The following is a 23,957-nucleotide window of genomic DNA, read 5'->3' on the forward strand; positions in this document are numbered from 1 at the left end:
CACCTAAACATTAGGAAGAACTTCCTGTGTGAGCTGTTCAGCAGTGGAACTCTCTGCCCTGGAGTGTGGTAGAGGGTCCTTCTTTGGAGGCTTTGAAACAGAGACTGGATGGTCATCTGTTGGGGGTGCTTTTCAGTGCGATTTTCCTGCTTCTTGGCAGAATGGGATTGGACTGGATGGCCCACGAGGTCTCTTCCAACTCTAGGATTCTATGATTCCAGCTGATATGGTAACCACCAGCTTCCGCTTGTCTGGAGGAGACAAGAAGAGGCCATCCCAAGCTGATGTCCAGAGAAGGCACTTTAAAGAGAAATGTTCCAGTCCACGAGTGTGTCTTTTTCACCATCACTATCTCAACAAGAGAAGTCCCAACCAAAGAGCAATGGAAGAAAGCAGAGGGTGCCAAGAGAGCCTTGAACTTCCAGAAACGGATTTCCACGTAGAACATTCCGGCTCTTCATGGTAGGGCTCGATGCAGCCAGCGTAGGCCATGACATGGGCAATGTAGTTCTGTTCCTGGATGCCGTGGAAGAGATGGGCCATGGGGCCTTGAGCCATGATGGCCACATCTTCTCCGCCGTGGGTCTCATAGGGCAGAGGGACGGCCGCCTGCTGTCGGTAATCCATTTTGTCTAGAGACACGGAAGGAAGGAAGACAATGGGGAGAAAGTTAGAATCTCACAAAATATAGTTCCATATGATTTTATTGGTGTGATCTATTACAGTAAGCTATAGCAGGACCGTGTGTGTGTGTGCTGAAGAAAAACCTTACAATGGTAATTATTATGTGCAGCTGGTAATGTAGGTCAACCAGCAATCTTGGACCACACGCGATAGGGTATAACTGTATGGATTTTTGGAATACAGTTCTGGAGAGCTTTTTCTCTGAGGAGGTCTATGCTCAAAGGCCCCACTCTGAGGAGAAGATTGGTACAGGTCAAATTGAATCTGGATCTCAAGGAAGTGAGAATCATAGAATCAAAGAGTTGGAAGAGACCACATGGGCCATCCAGTCCAACCCCTTTCTGCCAAGAAGCAGGAATATTGCATTCAAATCACCCCTGACAGATGGCCATCCAGCCTCTGCTTAAAAGCTTCCAAAGAAGGAGCCTCCACCACACTCCGGGGCAGAGAGTTCCACTGCTGAACGGCTCTCACAGTCAGGAAGTTCTTCCTCATGTTCAGATGGAATCTCCTCTCTTGTAGTTTGAAGCCATTGTTCCGCGTCCTAGTCTCCAGGGAAGCAGAAAACAAGCTTGCTCCCTCCTCCCTGTGGCTTCCTCTCACATATTTATACATGGCTATCATATCTCCTCTCAGCCTTCTCTTCTTCAGGCTAAACATGCCCAGCTCCTTAAGCCGCTCCTCATAGGGCTTGTTCTCCAGACCTTTTATCATTTTAGTCACTCTCCTCTGGACACATTCCAGCTTGTCAATATCTCTCTTGAATTGTGGTGCCCAGAATTGGACACAATATTCCAGGTGTGGTCTAATCAAAGCAGAATAGAGGGGTAGCATTACTTCCCTAGATCTAGACACTATGCTCCTATTGATGCAGGCCAAAATCCCATTGAATACCTCAAGGGCAAAAGTTAGAAGCCGAATCGGGAAGCAGTGCCCATTCGTTGACAGATAAGCTTGGCCAAGGCGTGGCAAACCCAAACAGTTGGACTGTGGACATGGTTCAGTGGTCAATTGCCTGCTTTGCACTCAGTTCTTCCCAACTCCAGTCTCTTACAAATCCATAGACTCATGGAATTGAAAGGAGCCACATCTAGTCCAGCCCTCTGCCAAGCAGGAATTCACAACTACGGTCATACCTCAATTGACCGTAGTCAACAACGATTTTCCTTTGTTTCTGTTTATATGTTGTAAGATTTAAATTGCAAGTTTTTTGTCTGAGCTGCTTTGAAAAGAAAGTGGGATAAAAAATATAATAATAATAATAATAATAATAATAATAATAATAATGTATTTTAATACCTATCTAGTCCATTTTTTCTCTTTGATCTATAAAGTTTTAACTTATTGTTAGTGGGTTGTTGTAGGTTTTTTTGGGCTATATGGCCATGTTCTAGAGGCATTCTCTCCTGACGTTTCGCCTGCATCTATGGCAAGCATCCTCAGAGGTAGTGAGGTCTGTTGGAACTAGGAAAAGGGGTTTATATATCTGCGGAATGACCAGGGTGGGACAAAGGACTCTTGTCTGCTGGAGCTAGGTGTGAATGTTTCAACTGACCACCTTGATTAGCATATAATGGCCTGACAGTGCCTAGAGCAAACTTTTGTTGAGAGGTGATTAGATGTCCTTGTTTGTTTCCTCTCTGTTGTTGTGCTGTTGTAATTTTAGAATTTTTTTAATACTGGTAGCCAGATTGTGTTCATTTTCATGGTTTCCTACTTTCTGTTGAAATTGTCCACGTGCTTGTGGATTTCAATGGCTTCTCTGTGTAGTCTGACATGGTGGTTGTGAGAGTGGTCCAGCATTTCTGTGTTCTCAAATAATATGTTGTGTCCAGGTTGATTCATCAGGTGCTCTGCTATGGCTGATTTCTCTGATTGGAGTAGTCTGCAGTGCCTTTCATGTTTGTGTCTGGGTATTCCTGCTGTGTTTGGTGGTCCCTATGTAAACAGGTTCCTGGACCACCTTGGTTCATCAGGTGCTCTGCTATGGCTGAGTACCTGATGAACCAACAGACCTCACTACCTCTGAAGATGCTTGCCATAGATGCAGGCAAAACGTCAGGAGAGGATGGCTCTAGACCATGACCATATAGCCCGAAAAAACCTACAACAACCCATTTTCACTAAGAGGTTTTAAGAGAGAGTAGATGGGAAGCTTCAAAATCAACTTCAAAGAAACAACCATCCTCTGCTAACCAAATATGTTTTTGTAGTGGCATGTCTTTATCCTTGACAGTTTAAAGACATGGTTCTCCAGTTTAACAGCTGAGTTACCTGTGTGCCATTACCTGAATGCTTATTAATCTCATTTATTCAAAGGGTTGACTTCTAACAAAGTCATCCTTGTCTTGACTAGTGGTTTTCAAAAGGTGGTCTGCACATGTTCATGGAGATTCACATTTGCCAAACAGATGTGGCATCGTCAAAGGCTTTCATGGCCAGAATCACTGGGTTGTTGTAGGTTTTTTCAGGCTGTATGGCCATGTTCTAGAGGCATTCTCTCCTGACGTTTCACCTGCATCTATGGCAAGCATCCTCAGAGGTAGTGTGGCGTCGTTTTTACCTTTTCAATAAGGTTATGGTGCAGCTATTTCCAAGAGGTTATGGAATTTCCAATACTAACAGCCTACCGGGTCTTAGGAATTGTGGAAGTCCAAAACTTGGAGGGCCCAAGTTTGCCCATGCCTGTTCTATATGGACAGGCAACTACACTGCTGGTACTGGTAACAACGTTGTCTTTGTCCACATAGCTTCCCTGTCATAAAGATCAGCAAAACTGAAGGAGGAAGATCTTACCAAGGGCCACAGAGCTCACATTCTGGCGAGTGCCGTCCTTGAGAGCGTAGCCTGGTCCGTTCCCATAGAGGATGCTGGTGTATGAGCGGTTGTCCATTGCCATTTTGGGGGCCAGGCCTAGGAATATATACACAATCACAAACACAACTCAGTAGTAGCAGCTCCTTAACATGAGGTGGAAAGAATGGGACTCATATCCCATGGTATCAGCGCCATATTCCATAGTGTCAACTCGTGTTGTTTCCAAATTAAGAGGTACTTCGCTGCAACTCCATTCATTCCCATCCAGACTGGCATGGCCTCTGTGTATGCGAATGGTGGGAATTCCCGTGCTTGTTTTATGGAGGCATTAACAGAGGACCAGGGAAAATCTGTTCATGGACTACAACTCCCAGAATCCCCCAACCAGTCATGCCATCCAGACTGGCATGTTCATGGCATTTGGGAATGATGGGGGATTCGGACAAGAGTACATTAATGGAGAGCCAGGAAAAAGTTGTTTATGGACTACAACTCCCATGCTGGCTGGGGAGTTCTGGGAACTGCAGTCCAAAATTAACTTTTCCTCACTTTACCTGGCTCTGGGTATTCTGTCTCATCTTAATGGGTGGCATGAACTTTTCTACACCTTGCCTTAATGTTTGCTCTTAGTATACACTCCAGCCTTTCCATGCCATTTCATAGAATCATAAGAGTTGGAAGAGACCTCGTAGGCCATCCAATACAACCCTATTCTGCCAAGAAGCAGGAAAATCGTGTTCAAAGCACCCCCAACAGATGTCCATCCAGCCTTTGTTTAAAAGCCTCCGTAGAAGGAGCCTCCACCACACTTTGGGGCAGAGAGTTCCACTGCTGAACAACTCTCACAGTCAGGAAGTTCTTCCTCATGTTCAGATGGAATCTCCTTTCCTGTAGTTTGAAGCCATTGCTCCATACCGTCCTAGTCTCCAGGGCAGCAGAAAACAAGCTTGCTTCCTCCTCCCTATGACTTCCCCACACAGATTTATACATGGCTATCATGTCTCCTCTCAGTCTTCTCTTCTGCAAGCTAAACAGGCGCAGCTCCTCACACCGCTCCTCATAGGGCTTGTTCTCCAGACTCTTGATCATTTTAGTTGCCCTCCTCTGGACACATTCCAGCTTGTCAAATCTACCTTCAATTTTGGTGCCCAGAATTGGACACAGTATTCCAGGTGTGGTCTAACCAAGGCAGAATAGAACGTGGGGAGCATGACTTCCCTGGATCTGGATACTGTACTCCTATTGATGCAGGTGAAAATCCCATTGGCTTTTTTAGCTGCAGCATCACATTGTTGGCTCATGTTTAACTTGTTGTCCACGAGGACTCCAAAATCTTTTTCACACATACTGCTCTCGAGCCACACGTTCCCCATTCTGCATTTCATTTTTTCTGCCTAAGTGTAGTATCTTACATTTGCAGAAATGCAGGACTACAAATGATGGCATCTGTATTCCAATAAATCTGGATGGAGAAAGCCAATGTGGTACAGTAGTTTGAGCACTGGGATAGCACTTTGGAGACCAGGGTTTGAATCCTCACTTGTGAGAATCCACTAAGTGATCTTTAGGCAAGTTGCACTCTCTCCGCCTCAAAGGGGGGCAAAGGCAAACCTCCTCTGAACAAATCTTGCCAAGAAAATTCCAGGATTGGTGTGCCTTTGGGTTGGCATAAGTTGGAAACAACTTGATGACACAGAGCAACAACACAACGCATTGAAATTTAGGCAGCCGCTGTGGTTTGAAAAAAGATGAAATTGCTTTCAAATAGGACAGTAATGCATATATTGCTCTGTCTGGGGACAAAAACATGGAGATACTGCCCCCTAGAGGATCTATGAGGCACTGTACATAAATGGAACTAAGAGAATGTCTGAGGTTGCACATCATGCAATGTGCGAGGCTTGACGAATGCGAGGCTGGGATTAAAATTGCTGGAAGAAACATTAACAACCTTATATATGCAGATGATGACCAAGGCAGAGACATCTCCAGCTCATCCCTTGTTTGGGTACCAGCCAGCACGTCAACGACTTAAATCAAGAAATAGTTTTCTAAGATCTACAGAGACACTTGCTGGAACACCTCAGCAAGCGAGAGTCCAAAAGTGGCAGGCTCAAACCCAGAACCTCAACAAATGGTTGATACCAAATGAGAGACTCCCTCCTGGGCACACAGAAGACTGGGCGACTTGGAAGGCGCTGAACAGACTGTGCTCTGGCACCACGAGATGCAGAGCCAACCTTCAGAAATGGGGCTACAAAATGGAATCCACGACATGCGAGTGTGGAGAAGAGCAAACCACTGACCACCTGCTGCAATGCAACCTGAGCCCTGCCACATGCACCATGGAGGACCTTCTTGCGGCAACACCAGAGGCACTCCAAGTGGCCAGATACTGGTCAAAGGACATTTAATCAACTACCAAGCTTGCAAACTCTGTGTCTTTTGTATGTTTGTTTGTTCTGTCAAAAATGTAATACGTTCGGTTGCCTGATAAATAAATATGCAGATGATACCACTTTGATGGTTGAAAGCAAGGAGAAGCTGAGAAGCCTTCTAACCAAAATGCAAAAGCTGGGTTGCAGTTAAACATTAAAAATCAAGATTATAGCCAACAGACTTATTGATAACTGGCAAAAAGAGGGAGAAAATTTGGAGGCCATAACAGACTTTGTATTTCTAGGCGCAAAGATGACTGCAGACGGGGACTGCGGCCAGGAAATCAGGAGACGCTTCCTTCTTGGGAGGAGAGCAAGGACCAATCTTGATAAAATAGTGAAGAGTAGAGACATCAGACTGGCAACCAAGATCCGCATAGTCAAAGCAATGGTATTCCACATAGTCACCTACGGATGTGAGAGCTGGACCTGAGGGAAGGCTGAGCGAAGGAAGATCGATGCTTTTGAACTGTGGTGTTGGAGGAAAGTGCTGAGAGTGCCTTGGACTGCGAGAAGATCCAACCAGTCCATCCTCCAGGAAATAAAGCCTGCCTGCTCATTGGAGGAGACTAGAGACAAAGTTGAAGTCCTTTGACCACATCATGAGGAGACAGGAAAGCCTAGGGAAGAGAATGATGCTGGGGAAAATGGAAGGAAAAGTGAAGAGGGGCTGACCAAGGGCAAGATGAATGGATGGCATCCTTGAAGTGACTGGATTGACTCTGAAGGAGCTGGGGGTGGTGACAGCCGGCAGGGAGCTCTGTCATGGGCTGGTCCAGGAGGTCACCAAGAGTCAGAAGTGACTGAACGAATAAACAACAACAATGCCTAACTAAACCCATGGACGCTTAACCCACAAAGCGCCCGAAATGCATAGATATAGGTTGAGTAACACCAATTGGAAACAGTACATGAGAAAGCAATCTAGGAGTCTTGACAGACCACAAGCTGAACACGAACCAACAATGTGATGAATCATAGAATCATAGAATCAAAGAATTGGAAGAGACCTCATGGGCCATCCAGTCCAACCCCATTCTGCCAAGAAGCAGGAATATTGCATTCAAATCACCCCTGACAGATGACCATCCAGCCTCTGTTTAAAAGCTTCCAAAGAAAGAGCCTCCACCACACTCTGGGGCAGAGAGTTCCACTGCTGAACAGCTCTCACAGTCAGGAAGTTCTTCCTCGTGTTCAGATGGAATCTCTTCCCTTGTAGTTTGAAGCCATTGTTCCATTGCGTCCTAGTCTCCAGGGAAGCAGAAAACAAGCTTGCTCCCTCCTCCTCCCTGTGGCTTCCTCTCACATATTTATACATGGCCATCATCATATCTCCTCTCAGCCTTCTCTTCTTCAGGCTAAACATGCCCAGCTCCTTAAGTCGCTCCTCATAGGGCTTGTTCTCCAGATCCTTGATCATTTTAGGGGTCTGGAGAACAAGCCCTATGAGGAGTGACTTAAGGAGACAACTTAAAAAGCCAATGTGATTCTAGGCTGCATTAACAGTGTCAATATTGAAGGAAGTCGAAGTCCCACTCTAGTCTGCTTTGGCCAGACCTCCTCACCTGGAATGAGACTGTGTCTAGTTCTGGGCACCATAATTCAAGAAGATATGGACAAGGCGTCCAGAGAAGGGTGAGCAAAATTGTCAAAGATCTGAAAGCCATGAGTCTCTCTTAGGTGTGGCTTAATGAGCTAGGGATGTTTAACTTGGAGAAAAGAAGGCTTGAGAGAAGGGGACAAGAGAACCATGTTTAAATATTTGGAAGTATGTCACTGTGAGGAGGGACCAGGCATGATTTGTGCCACTCTGGAGACTAGGACACAATGGAATAATGCATTGAAACTGCAGAAAAACATTAGGAAGAACTTCCTGACAGTAAGAGCTGTACAACAGGAAAATGCTGCCTTGGAGTTTGGTGGAGTCCCCTTCTCCAGAGGCTTTTAAGCAGAGGCTGGATGACCATCTCGCGAGAGTTCTTTAATTGGGTGTATCTGCATGACAAAATGGAATGGATGGTCCTTGCTTTCCAATTCTATGAATTCCTCCAAAGGCTTACCAAGGATGTTGTTGCCACGCGGTGTGCTGCCTCCAAAGGTGAAGACATGTGAATGGTCCGCTGTGACCACGGTGAGGGTCTCGGAGACGTCAGTCAACTCCCCAGCCCGTTCTATAGCCCTGTCCATCATCACAGCCTCGGTGAGGGCATGCCTGGCTCTGCTGTTGTGGTGCCCATGGTCGATCCTGCCTCGTGAAGGACACACATAGAAACCGCATGTCAGACCCCTTTTTGGGGGAGTGACACCAGTCTAGACAGTAGGGTTTAGGACAAAGGTGAGGAAGGCGTGACCACAGCCACAATTTCCAACCACAGAAGCAGCCCAAAAGTTCTCATGTAACAATCTGAGTGGTTCAAACATAACCTCGAGGCTTCTGGAGTGGAATCAAAGCAGGGTTTTATTTTCAGATGGGCTCTGGAGTAGGGTAACTCCTTCAGTCTTGAATGCCCCAAGGCCTAGGTTACAATGGGTTACATAACTGTGTACAGACATTCCATTCCCATTCGGTAACACAAATGTCTATTGCAGTCATGGGCATACTAAAGCCCGCGGGCCGGATGCAGCCCTCAGGGCACTTACTTCAGGCCCTCCTCATTTACTTTTTGACATAAGGACATAACAGCCCACAGCAATTGGGAGCCATCTGGAGCACTCTCAGCCACCGCATATCTCACCCTCCTCCCAGCATAACAGTGAGGCAAGCAGCACTGTCCTTATGCTGTGAGGACAACCTGAGGATGATCCAGGCCCTGCCCTTTCCCATCCTGGCCTTACCCTCTCCCAGACCTTACCCATTGTGGGCCCATGCCTACCTAGTATGCCCTATCCTTATGCTGGGAAGATCGCTCAAGGAAGGCACGTGGCAGCTGAAAGCCCTCCGGAGCACTCTCAGTCACCATGTGTCCCACCTTCCTCCTAGCATAAGGGTGGGGCATGCAGCACCATTCTTATGCTGTGAGGACAACCTGAAGATGACCCAGGCCCTGCCCTGCCCCATCCTGGTCCTTCCCTCTCCCAGACCCTACCCCTTGTGGGCCCATGGCCACCCAGCATGTCCTATCCTTATACCAGGAAGACCACTCAGGGAAGGCATGTGGTGGCTGAGAGCCCTCTGGAGCACTCTCAATCACCACATGTCCCACCTTCCTCCTAGCATAAGGATGGGACAAGCAGCCCCATTCTTATGCTGTGAGGATGACCCAGGCCCTGCCCTGCCCCATCCTGGTCCTGCCCTCTCCCAGACCCTACCCCTTGTGGACCCACACCCACCCAGCATGCCCTATCCTTATGTCAGGAGGGCAGCTCAAGGAAGGCACGTGGTGGCTGAGAGCCCTCCGGAGCACTCTCAGTTGCCGTGTGTCCCACCTTCCTTCTAGCATAAGGATGGACAAGCAGCCCCATCCTTATGTTGTGAAGACAACCTGAGGATGACCCAGGCCCTGCCCTGGCCCATCCTGGTTCTGCCCTCTCCCAGACCCTACCCCTTGTGGACCCACACCCACCCAGCATGTCTTATCCTTATGCCAGGAGGGCAGCTCAAGGAAGGCACGTGGCAGCTGAGAGCCCTCCAGAGCACTCTCAGTCGCCGAGTCTCCCACCTTCCTCCTGGCATAAGGACGGGACAAGCAGCCCCATCCTTATGCTGTGAGGATAACATGAGGATGATCCAAGCCCTGCCCTGCCCCATCCTGGTCCAGCCCTCTCCCAGATCCTACCCCTTGTCCAGCCCTCTCCCAGATCCTACCCACACCCACCCAGCATGTCCTGTCCTTATGCCAGGAGGGCAGCTCAAGGAAGGCACGTGGCAACTGAGAGCCCTCCGGAGCACTCTCAGTCACCGCATGTCCCACCTTCCTCCTAGCATAAAGATGGGGCAAGCAGCCCCATCCTTATGCTGTGAGGTCAACCCGAGGATGACCCAGGCCCTGCCCTGCCCCATCCTGGTCCTGCCCTCTCCCAGATCCTACCCTTTGTGGGCCCACAGCCACCCAGCATGTCCTATCCTTATGCCAGGAGGGCAGCTCAAGGAAGGCATGTGGTGGCTGAGAGCCCTCCGGAGCACTCTCGGTCGCCGTGTGTCCCACCTTCCTTCTAGCATAAGGACGGGACAAGCAGCCCCATTCTTATGCTGTGAGGATAATGAGGATGATCCAAGCCCTGCCTTGCCCCATCCTGGTCCTGCCCTCTCCCACACCCTACCCCTTGTGGGCCCACACCCACCCAGCATGCCAGGAGGGCAGTTCAAGGAGGGCAGCTCAAGGAAGGCACGTGGTGGCTGAGAGCCCTCCGGAGCACTCTCAGCTGCTGTGTGTCCCACCTTCCTCCTGGCATAAGGATGGGGCAAGCAGCCTCTAATGCTTTCTTATCAAGTTCGAACTACAGCCCAAGGCTGACTTAGGGTCCCAACGACCTGGGTCTGCCACCAACCAACGATGGGATACTCATCTTCCACAAAGAGAAAGAAGCCCTTGGGGTTCTTGCGGAGGATCCGGATGGCCTTCTCCGTCATTTCCACAATGGAGGGATCCGTCTCAGGTGTGCGCTCGAGTTCGTAGGTCATGTCCTTTGGCTCAAAGAGACCTAAAAGATTTGAGAGGATGATGTGGGGAATGTTCCATCCTAAGGGGTTCATGGGCGTTGGACTCCAGAAAGGAACTTGTCACAGAGTCCACCGTCTGTCTGCATGGTCTCACCCATGAGGTAGTTGGTAGTGTGTTCATTCACGGCATCCAGGGCGGTTTTATTCCAGACGTAGTGGGCACCCTGGAAACGAGGAGGAGGGAGAAGGTCTGAAAGGGGCAGGAATCAATGGCAAAGTTGTGACAGAGGAAAAAGCAGGGAGTGTATTTGCACACCACCGGATAGATACCAGGTCTTGGGAAGCCAAAGTAAAAGAGGTGCATTTTCTTCATGTTGGCCCATTTCTGCCAGTTCTAGAACTTGCATAATCTAGTTTTCTTTCAAGGACAGTTCTTTATTTTTCCATTGTTCTGTGTATAAAGTTGCTATAATCAAGTATTCTAAGTGCAGCAACAATCTTCAAGTTCCACAGTTATGTAATATGGAACTATGGTAAATTAAAGTGGGATCAAACTGTTATAGTTGTACAGTTCAGACACCATTCAATGCATTGCACAATGGGTGGCTTTTGCGGACTTCAACAGAACCCAGAGCTGGAACATTTTCAATCTCTCCTTTTCTCCAGCTAAATTTTCCCTCCATGCCAACCCAAACCAAGGAAGAGAAGGAGGATGAAATAGAAGAGAAAGAGAACAAGAGGAGGAGGAGGAGGAGGAGGAGGGAAGGAGGAGGAGGTGGAGGAGGGAGGAAGAAGAGGGAGGAGAAGGAGAGAAAGAAGAAAGAGAGGAAGAAGAAGAGGAAGAGGAGGAGAGGAAGTAGAGGAGGAAGAGGAAAAAGAGAAAGGAGTAGGAAGGAAAGGGAGGAGGAAAAAAGGAGAGGAAGAAGAGAAGGAGATGGAAGAAGAGGAGGAGGAAGAGAAAAGGGAGAAGGCAGAAGAAGAAAGAGGAAGAAAAGGAGGTGGTGGAAGAAGAGGAAGAAAAGAAAGGAGGAGGAAGAAGAAGAGGAAGAAAAGGAAGGAGGAGGAGGAGGAGAAAGAAGAAGATGTAGAGAGGAGGAGAGGAAGAAGTAGAGGAGGAGGAAGAAGAGAAAGAAAAGAAAGGAGGAGGAAGGAAAGGGAGGAGGAAAAAAGGAGAGGAAGAAGAGAAGGAGGAGGCGAAGAAAAGGGAGGAGAATAAAAGGAGGAAGAAAAAGGAAGAAGAAAAGGAGGAGGAGGAAGAAGCGGAAGAAAAAGAAGGAGGAGGAAGAAGAAGAGGAAGAAAAGGAAGGAGAGGGAGGAGGAGGAAAGGAGAGGAAGAAGAGAAAGAGATGGATGAAGAGGAGGAGGAGGCGAAGAAAAGGGAGGAGAATGAGAGGAGGAAGAAAGCGGAAGAAGAAAAGGAGGAGGAAGAAGCGGAAGAAAAGGAAGAAGAAGAAGAGGAAGAAAAGGAAGGAGAGGGAGGAGGAGAAAAGGAGAGGTAGGAGAGAAGGAGGAGAAAGAAGAAGATGAAGAGGAGGAGAAGGGGAAGAAGAGAAGGAGAAGGTAGAAGATGAAGAAGAAGAGGAGGAGGAGGAGGAAGAAAAGGAAGGAGGAAAGAGAGGGAGGAGGAAAAAAAGAAGAGGAAGAGGAGGAGGAGGAGGAGGAGGGGAAGAAAAGGGAGGAGAATGAGAGGGAGAGGGAGAGGAAAGAGAGGAAGAAGAGGAGGAGGAAGAAGAGGAAGAAAATGAAGGAGGAGGAAGGAGAGGGAGGAGGAGGAAAAGGAGAGGAAGAAGAGAAGGAAGAGAAAGAAGATGAAGAGCAGGAGGGAGGGGAAGAAGAGAAGGAGAAGGAAAAAGAAGAAGAGGAGGGGAAGAATAGGAAGAAGAAGAGGAAGGAGGGAAAGGAGAGGAAGAAGAGGAGAATGAAGAGGAAGAGGGGATGGTAATGTGCCTTTCCTGGCTTCTCCCTCCCCATTCTCAGCCTTCCTTCCCCAGCATCCCTTTCCTACCTTCTTTCCGCTCAGCCACTTCTCTATGAGGTTGAGTCCATCTTGCCTGGTCCCATTGTGGTTAGAGAGACCTGGATACTCTGGGTCAGGCATCCCCTTTGGCGTCATGTACATCCGGCCTCCTCCGAGAATCACCTGCCAGGAGAGAACCAGGTGCCATGACGGAATTGGAATAGAACCCAAGGGGCATCTAGTCCAACCCCATTCTGCAATGCTGGAAGACACAATCAAAGCTCATCTGGCCTCTGCTGAAAAACCTCCAGGGAAGGAAATTCCAACAGAGACCGAGGCAGCAGGACATTCCACTGTTAGACATCTCTCACCATCTTTCTTTGTTGTTATCCAGAGTTATTTCATCTTCTGGTTTAAAAAATGAAGCGTATTGTTTATTATTAGCTCTGATAGCTAAATGCCACCATGTGGTGTCGTCAATCCACAAAGGGCACCGTGAGCACCTTCCACGTGAATGACTGACGCCTCCTTCGGCATTTAACCTGTCAGCGTGTCCTTTATTAACCCAGCTCCATCTCTATCAACTTGTAGTCCCTCTGCACCATTGGCAGATAAGGATGTTGGCTTTGGCACCAATAAATTGGAGCCGATCTTTGTGCAAACAAGGAACAAAATAGATTGTTTTTCCAAGGACTGAAACCCACGTGGACTCTTCATTTTGTGCAGTCAACAGTAAAGATAATAAAATAGCAGAACCAGGCGTTTGAAAGCTAAGTTTAAAGCAATCACCATAATGGGATGCCCTGCTCTTTCTGATGGCTCTTGTAGTAAATGCCTTGGCCACTTTAGAAAAGGGCAGTTCTTCATTTGGACAGGACTATCTGGCCACAGATTTATTTTGCAGAACTGTTCCACCTTGCACACGAGGGAGAGCGTGCAAGGCTGGAGGGAGGCTCACGCCAGCAAGTCTCCCACCCTGAACTTTCCATATATATATATAAACTCAATTTTCCTAGTTTCCAACAGACCTCACAAAGTATTGTTGAAGGCTTCCATGGCTGGAATCACTGGGTTGTTGTAGGTTTTTCGGGCTATATGACCATGTTCTAGAAGCATTCTCTCCTGATGTTTCACCTGCATCTATGAGCCCCCGGTGGCACAGTGGGTTAAACCCTTGTGACAGCAGGACTGAAGACCGACAGGTCCCAGGTTCGAATCCAGGGAGAGGCAGATGAGCTCCCTCTATCAGCTCCAGCTCCTAATGCGGGGACATGAGAGAAGCCTCCCACAAGGATGATAAAACATCAAATCATCCGGGCGTCCCCTGGGCAACGTCCTTGCAGACAGCCAATTCTCTCACACCAGAAGCGACTTGCAGTTTCTCAGGTCGCTCCTGACATGACAAAATAAATAAAACCTGCATCTATGGCAGGCAGGGGAGTGTGCTTGCTCCATCCATGTTCAACAATTACACAAATGACCAGCCACTGCCAGAAGGGACAGAGAGTTTAATCTATGCTGATGATCATGCCATTACCGCTCAAGAAGGGAGCTTTGAGATAGTTGAACAGAAGCTCTCCGAAGCTCTAGGTGCTCTTACTGCCTATGACAGGGAAAACCAGCTGATCCCTAACCCATCTAAAACACAGACATGTGCCTTTCATCTCAAGAACAGACAAGCATCCCGAGCTCTGAGGATGATCTGGGAAGGAATCCCACTGGAGCATTGCAGCGCACCCAAATACCTGGGAGTCACTCTGGACCATGCTCTGACCTACAAAAAGCACTGCCTGAATATCAAGCAAAAGGTGGGTGCTAGAAACAATATCATACGAAAGCTGACTGGCACAACCTGGGGATCACAACTAGACACAGTGAAGACATCTGCCCTTGTGCCATGCTACTCTGTTGCTGAGTATGCATGCCCAGTGTGGAACACATCTCACCACACTAAAACAGTGGATGTGGCTCTTAATGAGACATGTCGCGTTATCACGGGGTGTCTGCGCCCTACATCACTGGAGAAATTACACTGCTTAACCGGTATTGCACCACCTGACATCCGCCGGGAAGTAGCAGCCAATAGTGAAAGGACCAAGACAGAGACATCTCCAGCTCATCCCCTGTTTGGGTACCAGCCAGCACGTCAACGACTTAAATCTAGAAATAGTTTTCTTAGATCTACAGAGACACTCGCTGGAACACCTCAGCAAGCGAGAGTCCAAAAGTGGCAGGCTCAAACCCAGAACCTCAACCAATGGCTGATACCAAATGAGAGACTCCCCCCGGCACACAGAAGACTTGGTGACTTGGAAGGCGCTGAACAGACTGCGCTCTAACACCACAAGATGCAGAGCCAACTTTAAGAAATGGGGCTACAAAGTGGAATCCTCGACATGCGAGTGTGGAGAAGAGCAAACCACTGACCACCTGCTGCAATGCAACCTGAGCCCTGCCACATGCACAATGGAGGACCTTCTTGCAGCAACACCAGAGGCACTCCAAGTGGCCAGATACTGGTCAAAGGACATTTAATCAACTACCAAGCTTGCAAACTCTGTTTTGTCTGAAACATTCACACCTAACCCCAACAGACAAGAGTTCTTTCTCCCACCCTGGATATTATTTCACAGATATATAAACCCAAATTTCCCAGTTGCAACAGACCTCACAACCTCTGAGGATGCCTGCCATAGATGCAGGTGAAACGTCAGGAGGGAATGCTTCTAGAACATGGCCATATAGCCCGAAAAACCTACAACAACCCAGACTTCACAACCTCTGAGGATGCCTGCCACAGATGCAGGTGAAACATCAGGAAAGAATGCTTCCAGAACATGGCCATACAGCCCGAAAAACCTACAACAATCTAGACTTCACAACCTCTGAGGATGCCTGCCACAGATGCTGGTGAAACATCAGGAGAGAATGCTTCTGGAACATGGCCATACAGCCCGAAAAACCTACAACAATCTAGACGTCACAACCTCTGAGGATGCCTGCCACAGATGCAGGTGAAACGTCAGGAGAGAATGCTTCTGGAACATGGCCATGCAGCCCGAAAAACCTACAATAACCCAATAATGGTAAATATTCTACCCACACGTAACTCCAATTCTGGATTATATGAGACTGTGGTCTTTGCAGTCCAAGATAGCTGGAGAAGCATGGTTTGGGGAACTCTGCCTTGAGGTGCAAAGAGATGCCTTATACCCAGTTCTGACCACTGACCACAGGTAGCTTTGTCAGCTGGGCCCCCAAATCCTCAAAGAAGATGAACCCACATTGGGGTCTGTCCTGCCCCTCTGGCCCTCTGCACACCCAGCAACTCACATTGATGTCGGTGTTGTGCACCAGCTGGTAGGCAATGTCCTTGCAACCTTGCCGGATAGCTTCTTCAGTCATGCTTTCATCCCCATACCAACTCCGGCTGACCGAGTGGGCATAGGAGGCCCCTGGCGTGGCATGCTGGACCCGAGTGGTGGTCACAATCCCCACAGATTTGCCTGTGTGGGGTGGAAACATACACATTAGAGAGATGGGCCAAAACTAACAAAATGAAGTTCAACAGGGACAAATGCAAGAGACTCCACTTAGGCAGAAAAAAACAAAATGCAAAGATACAAAATGGGGGACAATGCCTGGCTCAAGAGCAGTACGTGTGAAAAAGATCTTGGAGTCCTCGTGGACAACAAGTTAAACATGAGCCAGGAATGTGATGTGGCGGCAAAAAAAGCCAATGGGATTTTGGCCTGCATCAATAGGAGCATAGTGTCTAGATCTAGGGAAGTCATGCTGCCCATGCTCTATTCTGCTTTGGTTAGACCACACCTGGAATATTGTGTCCAATTCTGGGCACCACAATTGAAGAGAGATATTGACAAGCTGGAATGTGTCCAGAGGAGGGAGACTAAAATGATCAAGGGTCTGGAGAACAAGCCCTATGAGGAGCGGCTTAAGGAGCTGGGCATGTTTAGCCTGAAGAAGAGAAGGCTGAGAGGGGATATGATAGCCATGTATAAATATGTGAGAGGAAGCCACAGGGAGGAGGGAGCAAGCTTATTTTCTGCTTCCCTGGAGACTAGGACGCAGAACAATGGCTTCAAACTACAAGAGAGGAGATTCCATCTGAACATAAGGAAGAACTTCCTGACTGTGAGAGCCGTTCAGCAGTGGAACTCTCTGCCCCGGAGTGTGTTGGAGGCTCCTTCTTTGGAAGCTTTGAAACAGAGGCTGGATGGCCATCTGTCAGGGGCAGGCATGTAGCCAGGGGGGGGGGCTCGGGGGGCTTCAGCCCCCCCCCGAAATTTTCATGGTGGTTCGCGAAAAGGCCTTATTGGTGCATTATTTAAACTTATGTTTATTCATATCATGATCTTATCACCATACTCAATATATCCCATATGCATGGGGGTATTGGGGTAATGATACAAAAGGTTTGCTAGGCTAGACCCTCTTTCACTCAGACTCAGCCCCCCCCCGAAACTCAGCCCCCCCCCCGAAACCCCCCTGAAAAATTTTTTAGCCCCCCCCGAAACGAAATCCTGGCTACGGGCCTGGTCAGGGGTGATTTGAATGCAGTATTCCTGCTTCTTGGCAGAATGGGGTTGGACTGGATGGCCCATGAGGTCTCTTCCAACTATTTGATTCTATGATTCTATGACATCTGTGGGTTTTCTGCTCCCAAATAGCTCCCAAATATTCTGGGAGCAGTGTGGTGTTACTGACTATTCCACTTCGTTTTCAGGCTGCTCTCTTCCAAAAGTAAGATGCATGGGACTAAAGCAAAGATACTTCTTGCTGTTCCCTTTTACTTTGGCACCTTCCCAATGGCCCTACCTGATGCCTTGGCCCGGTGCAGGATGGAATAGACCTCGTTGCCAAAGGTGGTGTTGCACTTCTCAAAGACAGCGGCCGCACTCACTCCCAGGGTTTTGGCGTTGGCCTTCACCCCGCACAGGTAAGCCGTCCCCGTTCCAGCACTGTCCGGCACCTGAAGGTTGACGTTGTACGTCTAGCAAGAGAAAATTAGAGGTGTGATGGGGCTCAGGACCCTAGAGTTGGGGGAGACCCCAAGGACCATCCAGTCCAACCCCCTTCTGATATGCAGGAAAGTACAATCAAAACCCTCCTAACAGATGGCCATCCAGTCTCTGCTTAGAAACCTCCAGAGAAGGATACTCCACCAGACTCCCAGGCAGCAGTATATTAATGTTGATGTGGAATCTCTTTTCCTGCTATGTGCATCCATGGCTCCATTGTATCCTAGTCATAGAATCATAGAATCAAAGAGTTGAAAGAGACCTCATGGGCCATCCAGTCCAACCCCCTGCCAAGAAGCACACCAGAAGCAAAATGCAGTTTCCCAATTTGCTCCTGGCACACAAATACACAAAAATCCCTGGTTGAGTTGAAAGGACTTACAAGTTGCCAAAGGGTCTCTACATAGGACTGGATGATCTAGTTCAACCTAGTGAGACTTCCCTACCTTGGACAGGGCAACATAGGGGAATTTCTCCATGGCCAGCACGCTCTCCTCCCCGGAGCCTCCGGCCATCTGACCCTTGTAGATGCGGGCAGCTGTGATGGTGGGGATGCCCATGCCTGCAAAGAGAGCAGTAGGATCATTACAGTGGCTGCAGAGGGATTTCAAAAACTAAGTTTTGAGTTGATTGGCCACCTGTGTTTGCTCTTTAGGAAGGGCTTGGAAAAATTACTTTTTCTTTGGATTATGAGGGATGAATGAAAAGTAATGCATCCACCTTCATTACTTGGGTTTGGATGGGAATATTTTAATAAACCAAACACAGAAATAATCCTTAGAATGTCCTCTTTAATTACCACTATTCACTTTTCCACGTAATCATCAGACAATTGGATACATTTTTGCCAACGATGAACAAGTTTTCTAAAGCTGTCACAGAAGAAGTCGACACTCTTTTTCCGCAACCCATTGAGCATAGATCTTCCGATATCCAAGCAAAGCAATAATGTGACCCACATGTTATTGTGAAATGCCAATTATGCTTGAAATTTCTCTCTTAGTGATACGACGATCTTCCTGAATCAATCTGTCAATCTTTTGCTTGTGAAACTCAGTGGTGGTTGTCACAAGACGTCCAACCCTTTGTTTGCCAGATGTTCCCACCTCAACATCTTTAAACTTACTCACCCAATGATGCATAGTACTCACATCAACACAATCACCATAAACAGCTTGCATTCTCTGATTAATCTCCTTTGGGGTGACACCTTCTGCTGTCAAGAATTCAATGACTGCATGTTGCTTAAGTCGCATTGATCGACGGTCTGCGCAGGGTTCCATACTTTGCACTTTAACAACACAACCATTCAATGCTAAGACTGTCTGCCGAAATGCAACTGCAGAGGAGAGTCTACTGAATAAGCCAGTACCTGCCGCATACCAGTACTGCCATCTGTGGAGGAGTGACAGAGGTGGAGGCATTACTTTTCATTTAACCGTCATATAACTTGGGGTTTATAGGCTAACTCAGGCATGGGCAAACTTGGGCCCTCTAGGTGTTTTGGACTTCAACTCCCACAATTCCTAACAGCCAGTAGGCTGTTAGGAATTGTGGGAGTTGAAGTCCAAAACACCTAGAGGGCCCAAGTTTGCTCATGTCTGTGTTAGCCTACCGGCTGTTAGGAATTGTGGGAGTTGACATCTAAAACACCTGGAGAGCCCAAGTTTGCCCATGGGTGGTTTAACATTAGACATATAGTGGGACCTTGTCCTTACTGTGTTTTGGCTCCAGGAATTTCAGTGGATACCAAAATCCATGGATGTCCAAGCTTTTAGAAAAGGCCAGGACTCTTGGATGCTGAGTTGGTCTTCCTCTAATCCAATGGTTCCCAACATGTGGGTCCCCAGATGTTTTGGCCTTTAATTCCCAGAAATTCTAACAGCTGGTAAACTGGCTGGGGTTTCTGGGAGTTGTAGGCCAAAACACCTGGGGACCCGCAGGTTGAGAACAACTGCTCTAATCCCTGCAAATTATGGATTCAGACCAGTTGGAGACATGCAAAGATTGAGGATACCTAGCAAATGTAGTCCATGAGGTCACAAAGAGTCGGAAACGTCTGAACGAATGAACAACAAACAGCAAATGTAGTCTTTGCCTGTTGCACGGAGATGCCCGGCTTGATTTCTGCAACCCTTGGTCCCTCAAGATCCCATCTTTCTAAGCTTTTCAGATGCTGGAGGACTTCTCCTTTCTAGTTCCCAAGATAAACTTCCAGAGGGCAGAGTGATCTGGAAAGAGAGGCCCTGGAGTGACCTCAAACCTGGGAGCAAGGAGGTGACCTGGCAAGAGACTCCCTGCTGTTCTCCCTGCTTCCAAAATCATCTTTGCACAAAAAGCTCCCGGTTGAGTTGCAAGTGGGGCCAAAACCAGCAAGAGTAAATCAGTTTGTGAAGGGGAGCTGGAGAGCTCCAAGGGAAGAGAGCCAGGGATGGGATGGGGATCGCCGATCCAATCGTTCCCTCCCAAAAGAGAAGAGCACTGGGGAAGAGCACAGGCTTTTCAAAGAATAGCTGGCACGACTTCTCCCCTGCTTGCCAGAGAGTTATACTCCCTAGGAATGTTCCCTATCCTCCAGTGTAATGTCCAGCATCAGTGAACCTAGAGATGCATCTGCATCTGCATTTTCATTCTCTGGACCAAATTTGGCCCAAATCTGAATACTGGTGGGATTGGGGGGGGGGGGGGATAGATTTTGTCATTTGGGAGTTGTAGTTGCTGGGATTTATAGTTCACTTATAATCCAAGAGCATTCTGAACCCCACCAAAGATGGAATTGAACCAAACTTGGCCCACAGAACTCCCACGACCAACAGGGTTTGGTGGGTATTGACCTTGAGTTTTGGAGTTGTAGTTCACCTACATCCAGAGAGCACTGTGGACTCAAACAATGATGGATCTGGACCAAACTCGGCACAAATACTCAATATGCCCAAATGTGAGCACTGAGTTTGGGGAAAATAGACCTTGACATTTAGTTGTAGTTGCTGGGATTTGAAGTTTTCTGATGGTCTTTGGTGACCCCTCTGACACCCCCTCATGACCCCCTCTCAGGGGTCCCAACTCTCAGGTTGAGAAATGTTGATCTACACTGTAGATTTAATTCAATTTGACGACACTACAACGACCATGGCTTTATGCTGAGGAATCCTGGGAGCTATCATTTGGTGAGGCTCTATCTATCCCCTTTGGCTAGGGCCTCAAAAATTTGGTAAATCTACAACTTTCTGGTGCTGTACAAGCAGCCCTCTTCATACTCATCCATGTCTGAACTCACCATCGCCCAGGAAGAAAATGATGTTCTTTGCCCGGTGGTTCATCGGTGTCAACTTGAGCGCAGAGTCCAGTGTCTGCTTGGCTCTTGCGTTCCAATATTTCGGATCCTTCTCTTCCTCTAAAAGGACCAGGCAGAAGAAATGGCTTACCAATTTATACTATACACACTTTACCTTTTGGGGTGCAGCTTGCAGAATCCCCAGCCAATGTGGCCACTGAGCTAAAGGGCACCTTTATGCAGCTTGACACAACTTTGTCATGGCTCAATGCTATGGAACCATGGGAGTTGTAGTTTTATACTCCTAGAATCCAGTAGGTTTGACCAAAAAATCTGGAAGCTTTTGGGATTTTAAACGCGCTCTGTTTGCCAACCTTTGCTTCCATGTTTCTAGTTTACTGCATCCTCAAAACAATCATTATAAAATGCATAGTACTACGCTACACATACTAGGACAACATGAGACAAACAGACACATTGGACACCCTCTCTATGTAACCCTCTCACCCCATGAAATACATATTGACAAATATGTCTCTTCCTTATTTATGAACAGTAACCTAATGGCTGTCTTCCATTTCAGAAGATTTTAACATTCAGAAATCTCAAGGTAAGTAACAATAATCTGTCTACCAGTATTTAAAAAATTCTAAAATTACAACAGCACAACAACAGAGAGGAAACAAACAAGGACATCTAATCACCTCTCAACAAAAGTTTGCTCCAGGCACTGCCAGGCCATTTTATGCTAATCAAGGTGGCGAGTTGAAACATTCACACGTAGCTCCAGCAGACAAGAGTCCTTTGTCTTACCCTGGTCATTCCACAGATATATAAACCTTTTTTCCTAGTTCCAACAGACCTCACTACCTCTGAGGATGCTTGCCATAGATGCAGGCGAAATGTCAGGAGAGAATGCCTCTAGACCATGGCCATATAGCCCGAAAAAACCTACAAACAACCCACTAACAATAATGTATTGTTGAAGGTTTTCATGGCCAGCATCACTGGGCTGCTGTGAGTTTTCTGGGCTGTATGGCCATGTTTCAGAAGCATTCTCTCCTGACGTTTCACCCACATCCGTGGCAGGCATCCTCAGAGGTTGTGAGGTCTGTTGGAAACGAGGCAAGTGGGGTTTATATATCTGTGGAATGTCCAGGGTGTGAGAAAGACATCTTGTCTGTTGGAGGCAAGTGTGAATGTTGCAATTGCCCAGCTTGATTAGCATTGAATGGCCTTGCAGCTTCAAAGTCTGGCTGCTTCCTGCCCAGACACAAATCAAGGAACTTGAAAGGCACTGCGAAAGAATCTGCGAACTGATGAACCAACCTGGACATATTATTTGAGAACACAGAAATGCTGGACCACTCCCACAACCACCATGTCAGACTACACAGAGAAGCCATTGAAATCCACAAGCATGTGGACAATTTCAACAGAATGGAGAAAACCATGAAAATGAACAAAATCTGGCTACCAGTATTTAAAAACTCTAATATTGGGACAGTAGATAAAGAACAGCACCCAGAAAACAGAGATTAGCAGAGAATCCTAAATCCCTTCCCAAATGACAAATCCCAGGATTGCATAGGATGCAGTTAAAGTGGGATCAAACTGATGCAAGTGTGCCATGTGAATACACCTGACTCTTTCGGAAACTAAAACCCAATCTGCTCTTCCAATTGCACTCTAACAGACTTTCTTCTCCCACCCAAAACTATGGAATAACAAGGTGGCTTCTCACCTAAGGAGGCATCAGAGAGATGGATGCAAAGGAGCCAAAGAAGTCCCTGGATTCCCGTTGGCTTCATCTCAGCCCAAAGTCCAATGAAAGAGTCTTGGTGTCAAACTGGAGGGAGGGAGAGACATAACTGTGCCTTTTATGCCCCTCCTTTTCCCCCTTTGGACCCAGAGGCACGTGTCTCAATGGGGCGGCAAAGGAAACAAGGGCTTCCCTCCCTGTTCTTGACGCACCAGCGATCACAACATCCCAAGCCATCCTTTTATCACAGCAGTTGCAGACTACTCTCAGGAGCAAGGTTTCCTTTATCATCAGAATCAACACGCCTTCTGTTTTTGCAAGATTCTCTTTTTTCGACCTCTCCATCTGCTGGAAACCCAAGGCCACAGCCCTGCGAGGTGGACAGTCCCATCTCCTCTGGAAAAGTTTTGCTTTGGCTTGACTTTCCTTAAAGAGGGTTAGCATGCTGAAGGTCTCAGAAGATCATAGAATCCTAGAGTTGGAAGAGATCTCCAAGGACCATGCAGTCCAACCTTGTGCCATGTAGGAAGGCACAGTCAAAACTCTCCAACAGATAACCATCCATCCTCTGCATGAAATACTCCAGAATAAGAGACTCCATCAAACTCTGGGTCAGCGTATTCCACTTTCAGGATGGTCTCTAATGTCTTCTCGGCATTTCCACACCAAAGTCAATTGCACAACCTGCAAAAGAGGAACTGCATTTGCTTCCTTCCACAAAACCACCCAGAACCAGTATGGATGGATCTGCCAATTTTATTAGAAAGTTATCTTCCTCCTGTTGTTGAAAGTTTGCTTTAAAAAAACACAACAGAAAGTGTAATTGCAACACAGGCTTTCATGTGTCAAAACATCCCAATCTGATTCTTCAAAGATGGACAAAAACATCTTTGGGTGAGACAAGACGAAGTAGGTTCAGGCAAGCCCAGATGACACAAGGAGTGCAGAAGGCCCACTCTCTGTTGCGCTCCAGCCTCTTTCGGGGTAAATCTACACTCCCTTCGTTACAAGGTGGTTGCACTACACCAGCCTTTCTGCTGAACATCAACACCAAACAAACACTTTGCAATGGACCGTGCCTCTGAAAATATGCTTCTCTGGAATTTGTTGCACCGTGGGAATGGAAAGTGTCCCTTTCTGCAACTCCACTGAATCAGGAAGGCGTGAGAAAATAACTTCCTATTATATGACAATGTGCACATTGCACATTTTCTGGGTTAACGCCAGCTAGATTAGACCCACTCTGACAATTCTCAACATACAGGTATATCCAGGGTTTTTTTAGTATCCCTAGTCTGGTCAGGACTAGCAAGAGGGAAATGCATTCAAAGGTTGCATCTACATTGTCAAATTCGTTACAGGAAGTCGTAGCAGGATCAAGTG

General features: G+C 47.5%; 1 protein-coding gene across 1 annotated transcript; it reads right to left on the bottom strand.

Annotated features, from left to right (window-relative positions):
• Positions 1-121: 121 nt before the first annotated feature.
• LOC132770397 (alkaline phosphatase-like) lies at positions 122-22,957 on the bottom strand. The gene is made up of 11 exons (XM_067466110.1): positions 22,557-22,957; positions 20,816-20,932; positions 17,985-18,100; positions 17,336-17,510; positions 15,830-16,002; positions 12,545-12,679; positions 10,694-10,763; positions 10,446-10,580; positions 8,000-8,191; positions 3,481-3,597; positions 122-632 (listed from the first exon to the last, which is right to left on the bottom strand). Exons 1-11 carry the CDS (start codon positions 22,621-22,623, stop codon positions 349-351), a joined length of 1,581 nt encoding a protein of 526 aa, XP_067322211.1. The 5' UTR covers positions 22,624-22,957; the 3' UTR covers positions 122-348.
• Positions 22,958-23,957: the final 1,000 nt, after the last annotated feature.

This window comes from Anolis sagrei, chromosome 3 (genome assembly GCF_037176765.1).
Source record: "Anolis sagrei isolate rAnoSag1 chromosome 3, rAnoSag1.mat, whole genome shotgun sequence".
Classification (NCBI taxonomy): Eukaryota; Metazoa; Chordata; class Lepidosauria; order Squamata; family Dactyloidae; genus Anolis; species Anolis sagrei.